Source organism: Tympanuchus pallidicinctus, unplaced genomic scaffold (genome assembly GCF_026119805.1).
Source record: "Tympanuchus pallidicinctus isolate F22 unplaced genomic scaffold, pur_lepc_1.0 scaffold3, whole genome shotgun sequence".
NCBI lineage: Eukaryota > Metazoa > Chordata > Aves > Galliformes > Phasianidae > Tympanuchus > Tympanuchus pallidicinctus.
The window spans coordinates 22,364,201-22,377,579 of NW_026294747.1; the positions used below are offsets into that span (position 1 = coordinate 22,364,201).

The 13,379-nt window shown below is 39.5% G+C and overlaps 1 protein-coding gene across 32 annotated transcripts in view; it reads right to left on the reverse strand.

Moving 5' to 3' along the window:
- The window catches only part of MADD (MAP kinase activating death domain), a 69,823-nt gene that overhangs the window by 33,101 nt on the left and 23,343 nt on the right, over window positions 1-13,379 (reverse strand). For 7 of the 32 annotated variants that reach the window (XR_008209326.1, XM_052694830.1, XM_052694829.1 and 4 more), the window contains 14 exons: window positions 12,972-13,150; window positions 12,452-12,687; window positions 11,768-11,924; window positions 10,695-10,801; window positions 9,661-9,854; window positions 8,770-9,050; window positions 8,092-8,231; window positions 6,283-6,384; window positions 5,442-5,480; window positions 4,356-4,415; window positions 3,793-3,895; window positions 2,613-2,799; window positions 2,288-2,438; window positions 262-468 (listed from right to left, as the gene is read on the reverse strand). Coding sequence is in view for 31 of the 32 variants with exons in the window: in XM_052694830.1 (XP_052550790.1) it covers window positions 262-468; window positions 2,288-2,438; window positions 2,613-2,799; window positions 3,793-3,895; window positions 4,356-4,415; window positions 5,442-5,480; window positions 6,283-6,384; window positions 8,092-8,231; window positions 8,770-9,050; window positions 9,661-9,854; window positions 10,695-10,801; window positions 11,768-11,924; window positions 12,452-12,687; window positions 12,972-13,150 (2,143 nt within the window). In the remaining variant the exon portion in view is untranslated. The remainder of the gene's footprint in view (window positions 1-261; window positions 469-2,287; window positions 2,439-2,612; window positions 2,800-3,792; window positions 3,896-4,355; window positions 4,416-5,441; window positions 5,481-6,282; window positions 6,385-8,091; window positions 8,232-8,769; window positions 9,051-9,660; window positions 9,855-10,694; window positions 10,802-11,767; window positions 11,925-12,451; window positions 12,688-12,971; window positions 13,151-13,379) is intronic. The other 25 variants (XM_052694851.1, XM_052694846.1, XM_052694844.1 and 22 more) reach the window with 5 other exon arrangements.

A 13,379-nucleotide genomic window follows, 5' to 3' on the forward strand; every position in this document is an offset into this window, starting at 1 on the left:
TAAATCACAGCAAAAGTGAAGGTTGTCTGAAGTGCAATGATATTCGGAAACAATTAAGGTTAGAAAGCTCCTGGAGGAAACTGTCCTGGATAATTTATCCAAGAGCGAGTGAAAACACTTATGATTATTCCTTGGTATCCATGGTGTAAATGAGGCATGTTACAGCAGCAAATGTATTGTGTTAAAATGGAGACAATGCAAATAGAACCTAATGCCAAAATAGAAGCCCCTCCTGCACTTCACATGCATTTTAATACACACCAATGGAAGCAATAAAATTTTCTTCCTTTAGACTCCTTGTATCAAATTCTCTTAGCCCTTTCCCTGCAGGGCTTGGTGCCTTCGGCATCAGCTGTGGTACTGGCAGCTGCATGGCAGGTTTCGGCTCCACTCTTGGAGATGATGCAGGATCTTTGCCAACTGGAGTGACAGAACCATCTGTTGGGCTTCGTTTTCTCTTTTCTGGTTCTTTAAAGAGAAAGAACAAAGTGTTACCAAAAAAAAAAACACAAACAAAAAGCACCTACACACACAAAAAAAACAAACAAAAAAACCAACATTAAAAAAAAAACAACGCCCCCAAGCAAACAAAAAAACAACTAACGAAGAAAAAAGGACCAAAAAACAAAGTAAAAGGAAAAAGGAAATGAGAACAGGCCTCATCTATCATTGTGTAAGACTTTGAACAACCATTTGTCGCCAAAGGCGGTTTGGATTATTTCTCTGTATCAAACTGCAGCAAAACTTTCACAACAGGATAATTAAAATTAGGCTTCCAGTGAATAACCCTGTGCACTCTTGCACAAACTGTTCCAGTAGCTGATGAAGCTTAGAATAAAAATTTCATATCCAGATGTCTAAATCTATCATACCACAGGCTTCATAATACCGTTGACTGTTTCATTGCCTCCTACGGTACTGAACTAAACCAGGCCAGGTCCAAATAACTGCATGTACACCAGTTGACCAGTACATTAAAGATTCTGCTTATAGCAATACTTTTCTATACAGATAATTACAGAAAATGATCAACATCTAACATGCAACAGACGACACTTGTTTGAGAGAAAAGGTGTTCCTCCAATTCTACGTAGGTCTTTTCAGAAACCTCTTAAATTTTCCAGGTGTGATGATCACAACTGGAAGCACCACACCGCCCACTCTTTGTTACTGACTTACCTCTGCAACCCAAACACATATTCCAAGGCGTACATGCCTCCTTCTCCATGCCTCTCCCAGTTTTCATAGATAAACACTGGAAAGTTCATACTTAACTTGCTACCTTCAGAGAGACTGCTTCTTAAGACACAGTTTCCTATCCTTTTTTCATTGTCAGATTTTCTGCTTTCTACATACAAGGCCTTAGTTTGATCAGATTAAAATAAATTAATCACAATTCTGCTTTACTAACATTCAGATTCCTCTAGATAAATAATCTATATCCATCATGTACTGTTCCAACAGTCTATACCATATGCCAAAATTGAACAATCTTAGAATTCATCAATTATCACTATATATTAAATGACATTAAGATGAGCCCTCTCCTCTACAGATCGTATCTAGTAATATATCTAGATAAACCCATTGAAATCAGACAGTAAATACTGAATAGCTAAAATCTGATTATAAATCAAGATGTCGTGCAAAAACAAGAAAAGCCCTTTAAAGATTTATCAAGGCTTCAAAAGTTTGTATCCATAAATTTTGTCATTTGTGATCACAGTTAAATAAACAGATAAACTCTACTTACCATCAAAACGTGGTGCCTGCATTTTATAAGCATGACTTCACATATGAACCACTGAGTTTTACGTCAACAATTTCATAATTTTGTTTAGAACTGGTGTCAGGTTTAATAATTACCAAGATCCCCACATTTTGAACTGGTATGCCAGCTCAACTTTCCTTTCTTACCTTCTTCAGCAGTCTAACAGTGATTGGCAAAGAACATTTTGAGTCCACAGGACATCAAAGCCAACTCACAAAATCCCTGATGCAAGCAATCCAGAAGCCAACTGTAATGTTAAGTAGTTACTTCTCTGCTACAGTGAAATAGCTATAATCTCAGACAGTGAAAAGCTGAGTCAGTTATAAAGCAGAGAGGTGGCATTTTGTCATCTTTTGCTCATTTCCCTTACGCATGAATTTTCTTACTTTGCATTAAGAACCAGATTTCAAGAAAAAGTGAAAAATCAAGGAGGTATTACCTAAAATAGACTTTGTCTTCCAAGATCACCTAGCAATACAAGAACCACTGGTAACACACAGGAAACATTTGTCTTACCTTTGTTGTAATAGTGAGTATGCGCTATTTCTAGAAGGCCAAAAACACTGGCCATGCCTCCCAGGCCAGCATTCGCATATGACTGCTCCAGGCTCAACACAGTACACTTTAGCAAGTCCAGCATGCCTTTATAAACTTTGCGGCTGATCTCCTGTAACAAAAATCCAATTAGTGTCAATATTTCTCAAGTAAGAAAGTCATTCAGGAGCACAAACTCCAAAACCGCTGTAATATCAGCCTGTAAGATGCAATTTCACAAAAATCTTCCATGAACTGAATGTAAGCATAAACTACATATGAGAACCCTTCTGAATTTAGCACTGACCACATCCTGTATGATATCCTGCTGAGCATCTTCTTCCGACTGGATCGTGCGATTTAGCTTGCTTAATACAAAGACACGGAGCTGCTCACTCTCCAGGAGGCGTCGGACTCTCTTCATGTTCAGCCAGCCAACACCTTGCCCATCGAGAACATTGTGTATCACCTCCTTCAGGAATTGCTGGTTCTCACTGATGGATTTAGAAAGGAAATGAGGTGGCAAGAGTTAGTCTGCTTTTTATCTTGACCAGGACACACATAAATTCATTTCCAAACAAACCTAAGTTCACAAAAACCTCAAATCTTGCTAGATTTTCTGCTAACAACTGCACTGTTCTATAGCTGTAGCATCAAACATTTTTGTTTGTCTGTTCCTTATTTTCTGTCACAAGCTGTAATCAGGTCTTTCTCGAGTCCACGTAGCTACTGCTGTACTATCCACCTTCACAGCACAGCTCAGATCCATGTGAAGTCTATAAACTGCAACCTTCTCCCATGGCTACTGTAGATCTGTAGATTTTCCTTGTACTCACAGCACTAGTGCAGCAGCCTTGGTGTACATACTGCTTCAGCTTTTTTTTTTACCTTGGGGGAAGGAAAGGTAAAAAGAAGACAACTCCTCTGCAGTCTGCTGCATCCCAGTCTGAATCACAGTTTTTTGTCTCCCATCCCCATTAGCTCAAAGTAAATTTCAGTCTATATACGGCTGCCAGGGAAGAAGGGAGGAGAAAGAAGCACAGGTGAGGTAATGTTTAATTACCTCTTCAAGTCCCTTTCCAATGTTGAAAAATGTTTTTTTTGTGAACTCACAAAAGCAAACTGCTTTACCTATTCAGCTGATCCTCTAAACTGATTCACTAAACTTCTGCTGGCTAGAATGTTGAGAGTAAACTCAATTAAAAGATTACTGACTTAAAGCAGGATCTTTCATGATGTAGAATATTTTAGATCTCAGACAGAAAGAGGAAACTTTTTAAAGGGCAGAAAAATACACATATGTGCTAGTAACTCAAAGGCCATTTGTACAAAATCTTCTCAGACAATGCATACAGGCTTAGGGCTATAGAAAAATACAGTGTTGTTCTCAATAGCCACAGATCTAAGGATATGATGGCCACTCCAACACCACCACTTCATGGAAAAAAAAAAAAGAAGAAAAAAAAAAAAGCAACCAAAAATATTACCTGGAATTACTACTTCGCCCCTGCGGGGATGGAGATTCTCTCTTCACTGTTGGGCTATGCTTAATGACTGAAGACTTTTGATCCACCAGGGCTCGCCTGTTTCCTAAACAGGAATGGAAACAGTATGAGAAGAAACGGGTGGAGGAAAACAGTCTGCTGCCAGGACAGCAACAAGCAATACTAAGGTTAGCTAACACACTTATTCAGATTACAGGTAACAAACTTCAAACAAAATGGAAACTCCAAAAAAGCAGCAGCATATATCATATTCTAGCATCACACATCGGCAGAAAACAGTAATGGGAGTAATGCAGAGAGAAAAAGAGAAGATGGTAATGGGAGCAGAAGGTGAAAGGCAGGAAAATTCTGGCTGCTCTGCATGCAGTTTGACAACAAGAATCGTCTTCAAATTAGTCACTGTATGTAAAAGCATAATGCATCAGGGGTGACTAGTATAGATCATATGATACTGGTTACCCAATGAGGAAAGGTAGCCCAAAGTCAGGCATAGGGGATGCTGGAAATTGTCACATCATGCACAGCTCATGCTGTAGGGAACCCACCTTCATTGCTTACTGGGCCAGCTTCAGTAATAATCTCCATTATAGTATTTAACCCAAATACTGGGACACAAAATATACAATTAGTAGTGTACTACATATCTGCGCTCCCCACCATCAGCATAAAAAATAATAAATCCAGCTACCAGCTTCTTCCCAACCCTCCCTCAAAACAAAACCCAAACGATACTATAGCAGGTAGGATGTTTGAAAGCCCAAGACAACAAGGGCCGCTGTAATTTCTCTAACAGATACTGCTTAACTTGAAATTCAGCATTATCGAACCACTGTACTGCATCTTCATGGACACTATTGCACATATTGAATTTCAAGGGCACTACCAAAAACAACTGCATCACTGAGGAAAAACAATGGAGATGGATGTGCATGGAATAAAAATTAAAGAAGGAGGATGGAAAGTGATCAACCAGCAGCAATGAGATGGAGTCCCAGCATCATTTCCCATTACAAACACAGAGCAACACACACACTTGGTGAGAACGAGTTAGCAAGGTAACTTTATGCCTGCACAACAGAGATAAGAACATTTAAAAACCAGAGAAGTGCTCAGTGGAAGTCCCAATGAGCCAGCATGCACACACAAATGAACACAAATGCACACACACACTTGCACATGCACAAAAGAGACTGAGCTACTCCACGGATATCCCATCCTCACATCTGCACAGAAACATTGAAGATCCTGCACAATTACATTCATCAAGAAAAGAACACCAAAGTGCAGAAGATGAGGTGCAAAGCACAAACACGAAATGGCAAACCCCATCACTGTTTTCTTCCAATGCATGGAATCAGTCATTAAGTTTACCCCTGAATAAAACCCTGATATGAAGTATGTTTCTTATCCTGCACAATTGGATATGAAAACGTAACTAACTGGTAAAAGGTTGTCAAAAACAGCTGTGCAGAATCTCTGCTAGTGTTTTTACCATACCAGTGCTGTTCCTCCTCATTTAACACACAGGGAATGATTACTTGTCTCAAAAACAAAGTCCAAAGCAGAAACACAGAAACAGCTTTTGGCCTTTGTTTCTACAAGGTCAGAGGTCAGCAAAACATCATACCAACCTTCATTCACATCCCTTCCCACTTCCAGATTAAAGTAATCTTTACCGATGAAATGATGAGGAGGAAAAAATAAATAAATAAAATCAACATATTAAAACAAAAGCAGCAAGTTCTAATCAGATAGAATAACTCAAAAGGTAAAGTAAAATCTTCCTTGGTTTAGCAACTGCTATCATGACAACCAGGCTGTTCAATTCCTTAGGGTAAGAGTCCCTATTTCTCTAGTCCCTACTCACATGTTATTACATAACATAGCAGACAAACAAGAGAAGTTCCAATAACAAGACTGCGCACCTAAGTTAGGAATGGGTCTTTACTCTGAATGAGCTGAAATATATTTATATTTTGGGTTTGATTGGAAAGTTTCCATATAGTGAACTGAAAGTACCAGAACTATTTAAACCTTTGTAAACTGCAGTCTCCACAGGAGGAAGGCATTATTCCTTCAGCAGTCTCCATGGGAGAAAGGGACTATTCCTTCTTACAAACAGAATATCACTGCTCTAACAGGTTACCTAAAGCAGTGGCAGTACAAAAGTAGAACCTACCTCTTTGTTCCCATTCCTTACACTAAAGACATAAATATTAAATAAAACAAAATACAAAACAAAACCAACATTCACAGTGTACCTATTAACACAAGGTAGGCTAGCTAGTCTCCCACCCTGATGCAGCTCAGTTGCTGAGAAGAAGTCTGACTAAGAAATATCAAGACAATTTTTGTCTTGATAATTAAAGCAGGTACTAACCCAAAGTACCAAAATACTTCACCACCAATGTTCCTTCTAGGGATTGCAGAGTCACAATAAAGGCTACAGAAGACAAAGGGAAAAATGGTTACCTTTCAGGCTGGGAAAGGGGGTATTCTTGTCTCTCCCAACTTTGGTTGGCAGGGCTAAATTGGACAGACTGAAACTTGTGCTGTGGTTTCTGTACAGGCTGCCTATGACAAAAGAAAAAAGAAAAAAAAAAACCAAAAAAATCAACAAAACAACAATTACACCCAATGACAGAACTGCAGGGCTTGGAAAGGACCTCAAGAGATCATTGAGTCCAACCTCCCTGCTAAAGCAGGTTCCCTACAATAGTTCTCACAGGTTCACACCCAGATGGGTCTTGAATATCTCCATAGGATACTCTACAATCTCTCTAGGCAGCCTGTTCCAGTGCTCCATCACCTGAACCATAAAGAAATTCTTCCTCATTTTAGTACTGAACTTCATACATTCGAGTTTTAGGCCAATACTCCTCCCATCACTACACACCACCAAGATTAGCCTGACCTCATCCATTTGCATCCCACCTCCCTTTAGATATTTATAAACATTTATTACATTTTCTCTTAGACTTCTCTTCCGAAGGCTGAGCAGACCCAGGTTACTCAGCCTTTCTTTACCAAACACCTAATGTTCTCTGCACATATCCATACTTCCTAAATTTCCTGTAATTCATCTTCTTATTGAAAGCATGAACTTTTTTTTTTTTAATTTTTTTATTTTTTATTTTTTTAAGTCCACAGAACTGACAAGTATAATATAATTTCATTTACAACACAACCACATCTGTATTCTGACTATTCTAAATTGTTTAAAAGGTAATTCTTAGCTCTCAAGTTACAATCATTGTCATTGTGTTTTTGAGTCTTAAACGTACCAGCAGTGTCAATCTGTTTTCCTGCCATTATACAGGTAACTCCACATCAACTGTCTTCTAGTTTGATACTACTTTTAAGGAGCAAATAAGTGGTGGGGGTCACATGAGAAAATAGTATGACAAAAGATCTCTAAAATCCACAGTCCCAAAGTCAGAAGAGTGCACAGAGCCTTCTGAAATTCTGCAACTCTGACCCCAAAGCACACTTTAAAATAGAAGCTTCCATTTATGAGAAAGCAAAGCTTTCTGTAGCACCAAAAGATTTCTAACAACATAAAGAGTGCAACGATGCTCTGTCATCTGTTTGAGTCTGTAGACATCCTGAAAGGAACTTGAATAGAGATCCTCCTCATATAGAAAACCTCAACATGTTCATCTAAATTGTCAGTGCACTATTTCAACTTATCCTTATTCCCCCCTAATCCAGCTTTATTTTAGTAACAATCTTTTTAGTAGAAACATCAAATACAATTTTCCCAGAGCTACTAACTTCTTGTCCCTCCCCCACAACAGCTGACTATTTATCTGGTTATATCTTCTTTCACACACTAAAATACTCTACATCAGCTTTCCATAACTGTGGATATTATTTTTTAAATTTATTCAATAATTTAATTGAAAGTAAGAGAGCACAGTGAAGAAATTTAATGTCAGACCTAAACAAGTGAAGTGGTAGCATGAGAAGCATACTGATGGTTAACGCTCTTGTACCAGTTTCATAAAAATCACAGTTTTTATTTAAATGAAATGGACAGAATTTCTGATTTGTGGTCCAAAGTGCCATATAACTCAAGGGCCTAATGACACAACCAAAGTCCTTAGCGAAAAATTCATAAAGCAGTAGTTATCAGCAGTGTAAATAAAACAGGTCCTGTGACTCTCAACACAAGTTCTGGAGACCTGGTAACAATCCGACAACCAAGTCTTCCCCTTGGCTAACCACCTCTCTGTAAGATCTGATAAATTAAAACAGTTTAATGAATGCTTGAGTACATACTTGCAAAAGACATGATGCCCCCAAAACCTTCACTGCTGTTGTTGGAAACAGTAGAGTTTGGAGAGCTGGCCCTGGAGTCTGAATCTGCATCAGAATCATTGGCCAGTTTTAAACTGTTCGGACGAAGTAACTTCTGAGACCTTTGAAGAAAAATGTACAGGTGTTATTAACATTTTTTTTCCCAAAAGCTTATATGACCGTGGGAGGCTGATGCTGGTCTTGTTTTTAGCCTGTTTTTACCACACTATCCTTCCCTTGTGGGAAATAAAATAGAAAAAGAAAAAAAAAAAAGAAAAGAAAAGGAAAAAAAGTAGAGATGCATCTTTGCATTAAGGCCTTTATTACCTTTTAAGACATGCTGCAAATTTGTCTGCAACACTACATTTGTGGACTTAGGGGTGGAAAAAATACTTCTGCTTTGAGAGCAACAAAGGAAAAAAACCCAATATCATAAAAAAACGTTTAATTCCCCTCACACATCACCCCTGAAATAGCAAGCTTCACAACCAAAATCCCTTAAAGATGTCGAGAAATCAGTAGATCATGCACTAGAATGCTTCAATGAAGAACTGATAATTCTGTTATCTTCCACTACTTCAATAAAATGTTAAACTATATGAAGCAGATGGGAACCCCAAGACAGCTGTACAAAACAACAGGAGGGCAGGGAGAACTCACCTGCTTCCATTGAGATTCTGGTTAAATCTTGGGGTGTAGCTCTCTTCCTGCTCATCATCTTCATCCTCTGTAGGAAAACCATACTGTGGTTCGAAGTATGGATTATCATACTCTCGTTTCCTCACCACCCCTTCTGAGGAGCTCATGCTGACAGCTGGGCTGTCACTCTCACGACGATCAAAGCTCATCTTGGGAAAGCTTGGTTGTAGTGGCAAAGAAGGGAGATGGTTTGAAAATCCAGCAACTAGCTTCTCCTCCATCTCTGCTGAATCTGCAGACTCCTGTGGACCAGTCAAATTATTCATCTGTTTGCTAATCTGAATTACTTATAACTGAAGGGCCTGACAAGAGCAACTGTTATAAACTGGGAATTCTGCAGGGTCTTAGCAGTTTCTGGGCCCCCACCCAAATCAGTTGTTCTAATTTAGATCTGTAGAAAAGTTGCAGCATTTATGCATTGTTCTAGAAGCTTTCTTCCCTGCAAAACAGATCTTACTATTAAGTGCTAGGATAACAGCTCCCTATTGCTCTGCTTTGTGGTTACAGAATCCATTCCTCCCATACTTCCTAAATGAACACAGATTGAAGATTTTCCCCATCCCATTCCCCTACAACAGATCTTTCCATACTGTGTAGAAGTCACTCCTGCAGTCACAACCTGGACCACTGCTCTCTGTTAATAATGTACTTTAATGCAAGTGAGCTTTTACACACAGGAATGTTCTGTCTCAGCATAAGAGACTACTTTGCTTGGAGTCCAGAAAGTGCATGCAATTTAATTTCTGAATGTTTTCAGTCTGATCAGCTTTTGCCCCACTCAGAAAGAACTATTCTCCCACTCTTTATATCCTAATTCTCTCAACTTGGGGCTGAATTCATCTCAGTACACACATGGTTCACTCCGTGGATGACAGTACTGGGGCTGCTACTGGCTGTAGTACTGGAACTTGAACGAGGCTGGTTGTTCTCTTGGGAGTTCTCACTGTCCATGGCCTGTTCATCCAGATCTCCTGAATATTCTTGAAAATCATCAAACTCCACTTCACTGGCATCACCAAGGGCTGCGTGAGTCAGGGGGTCAACATCTGCAAATACATCATTTTGCATTAAAGAATACTGCCTTCCTCAGCCTTCTGTCCATCTGACTGAAAATCCCTAACAGATCTGCTCAGCAGAATACAGAAGCACATAGAAAGGTTGTAAGGCACTTTTGGAAGACATTTAATCCAACTGGCTACTCAAAGTTGGGCTAACTTTAAAGTTAAAACAGGCTGCCCAGGGCCTTTTCTTATTGAGTTTCCAATGTCTCCAAGGCTTGAATAATCCCCTTTGATTCTGGGGATCTGTTCACAATGGGAACCTTTTCTTACAGTCAGGCAGAATTTCCTTTGTTACAAAATATGACTGTTACCTCTTGTCCTTGGGCAAAGGAAACATGCTGGCATTCATGTTTTTGGTTTATAAAAGTAATAATCTCCCAGCCTCAAACACTGCTGCTGCCGCCTCCATATAAACCAAAGAGAATGCATTTTCCTGTCCCCACTAAAATGAAGTGACTCATTAAAGTCAGCTCTGAGGACCAAAAAGTGGGGGCAGAAGAAAGCTTGTAATCTGCAGCCCATATTGCACCTTTTCTACTGGCAGCACATTTCCAAATCTAGTCAGTGGGTTTTGTTCAGCAGCACCTACTTCTGATCTTTCTCCTCCCATGTCTTTTAGAGGGGATTGCATATAAGCCAAAGAAATGTCTTCCTTCAGTCTGCTACTGGTAATTGACTCCCTTACCTCAGAGCAATATTATAGCAGAACAATGTTTTGCTCTGATTGAGACACTTGGGGAGGCATTTCCCCACTGTCACAGCACAGGTGAACGTGGAAGAGGAACCTATGTGGATCTCGTGAAAATGCAGCCCCAAGTTACTCACTTGGAGTATCGCCATTAATGTCACATTTCATCATCTCGCTGACAAAGTCACCAAGTGAAGAGTAGGAGGAACTTGAGTCATCGTAGTCGACACTGTCACTGCCACTGCCACAACAGGTGAGAAAAAGATGAGTGGTAGCAGAACAGCAATAGCACCTTAAAAATCTGATGATATAACCACTTCTATTTAAAAAAAAACAAACTCTGGCAAGGTTAAGGGGCCAGCTTCATGAAAAGTCAGAGCAAATGACAAACATTTGAGACAGGTGAAGAGGCAATACGGGAAGACATTTAAAAGCTTTCAGCAAGGGGTTAATGAGATCAAGCATAGGTGGACAGGGAGTAGATACAAATTCTCAGCGAGTGTCAGGAGGGGAGGAAGCTTCAAGACAACTGGAAATCAAAAGAAAAGCACTTCTTTTTAATACTAACAATAATTTCCAACATGAGGACTACTGGTGCTGTGTAGAACATAAAAGAAAAACAAGTACAAGCCTGGAAGACCTCACAGGCTAAAAGAGAAGTAAGGATGATAAAACTTGATGCAAACCTCTGAGATACAAGGCCAAAAACACATCAACAAAAAATTATTCTCACTTTACTGAATGTATAAGGTCTCAGGCAGTGGGGAGTATTAGCAAGCTTTGCATAACTATGTGCTTCAGTTAGAGATATGAAAGAGTGGTAGGATGAGTGGGATTGCTTGAAGTACAGAAAAAAGTAACCAGAGAAAGAACAGCACAGAAGAAAAGAAAGAAGAAAACATCAGAGAGAGAAGTAATACCAAATGAAAAAGGGGCATAGGAAGCAAAAAAAAACAAAACAGGAAAGTACAAATAAAGATTCATGTCAAATGAAGGCTTGAGAAGATATTAGCAAAGAGATAAGAAGCTGCTGCAATGATGACAAAGCAGTGAGACAATTTAATTCAATATCAGTATTCTGACCAGACAGAAGAAATTAAACAAAAGCATGGAAGGCTAGAGGAAAAGGTAGCAAATGAGATGCTGGAGAGAAGGCCCAGAATAATCTGAAGTAATTGTCAGGTGGCAAGAGTTATGCCCCCCCACTAACCTGTCATCGGTGGGATCAGAGTCTGTTTCTTTTTCTACTGGGACATTCAGTGCTTCAGCTAGTTGTGAATTACTGTCATAGACACGATAGTGGATGGGCTGCAGTTGGTGAGCATACCACTTCGGTTTGTCACCGATCAGTGCTGGGTCAAACATATCTGCACCAAAAGCAAATAAACAAGGAGAAAATTAACTGAACTCATTTATTTGTGTCAAAGGCTTCATTAGTAGTGAAGCTATCCCTTACTAAGTCTTGCACAAAACAGAACAGTCATCTTTAAAAAAAAAACAACAACAACAAAAAACAACTACAAGAGTTCTTCTCCGCTAGCAAAAAAGAAATAAAGTTATCTGGAGAAGTAAATGGCATTAAAATAGATAAAATAGAAAATTATTTCTTGAACTGGATATCTCTACCCAGAATGAATGCCACACTGGAACAGGTTCCCCAGGAACCTGTTGGAGTTCAGAAAGTGTTGGGACAGTGCACTCAGACACATGGTTTCATATGGTCCTGTGTGAAATCAGGAACTGGACTTCATTAGCTTCATATGTCCCTTCCAACCCAGGATAGTCTGATTCTATGAATAATATGGTATTAAGCTAAGTTTGACCCCAGAATCTATCTGCATTTCAAGTTTCTGAAAAACATCAGAAGTGCAGGAAAGGGAAAACCAAAACTTACTGTTATGAATTCTCTGAAAAGCATAGTTAGTAGGGTTGAGCGACCATTCTCCAAAATATTCTACTGCTTGTGTCCTGGAAAGTTTATCTGCAAAAGGTGTTTGCTTTGGCCTAGAGGCAAGAAAGGAATTTGCCTGGAAGGCCACTACTGGTCGTGGAAAAAGACGAAGAGTGCGAGTATGCATCTGGAATCCTTGCAGAACATTTGGTGAGTTGAAGAATCTCACCATAGCAACCCTAAAAAGAGGCAAAGGACACATGTCAGATAAAAACACAGAGCTCAACAGAAGACAGAGAACCTTTTAAAGGTATGTACTAGGCGAAGTTTCAAATCTGTGAAGTAACGTAGTGCAAGAAGCTGTCTTCTTAAAAAACTTAATAAACCAATCAGTCACTTGGTTTTCATTTACCTGCTCAATACCAAGAGCCACCAAGAGCCATGACAGACATTGCTCTCAGTCCTGTGCTGCCTTCAAGTGCAAGCTTGATGAACTCAATACCACTTTCCATTTCAGTCTCACCTGGTAGCTACATCCACAGAGTCCACATCATTTCCATAGATCAGAGGGTTGAATTCTGTGGAGGGAGTAGACTGCAAATCATTCTGTGGTCTTCCCAGCAGCAGCGGCACCTCCTGCCCTTCGTGGAACTTCTCTAGATTAAGAATGGGCTGAGTATTCAGACTCATGCTAGCCAGTGCCTAGCAAAGGACAACATTAGGCACATATTCAGCAAGAAGTTATTTGAGAAACAAAAGATTAGAGCTACCCTCTAGGCAATCACAACAATTGTTCACACTCCAATAATTTGCCTTAAATCATCTCTTCTACACTGAGTCAAGAAATACCTCCAGGCCCTCCTTTATGTGGACTGTCCAAATGATCTCCTCAATAATGAAAACGCATGAGTGTTAACATGGAAGTCTGCTT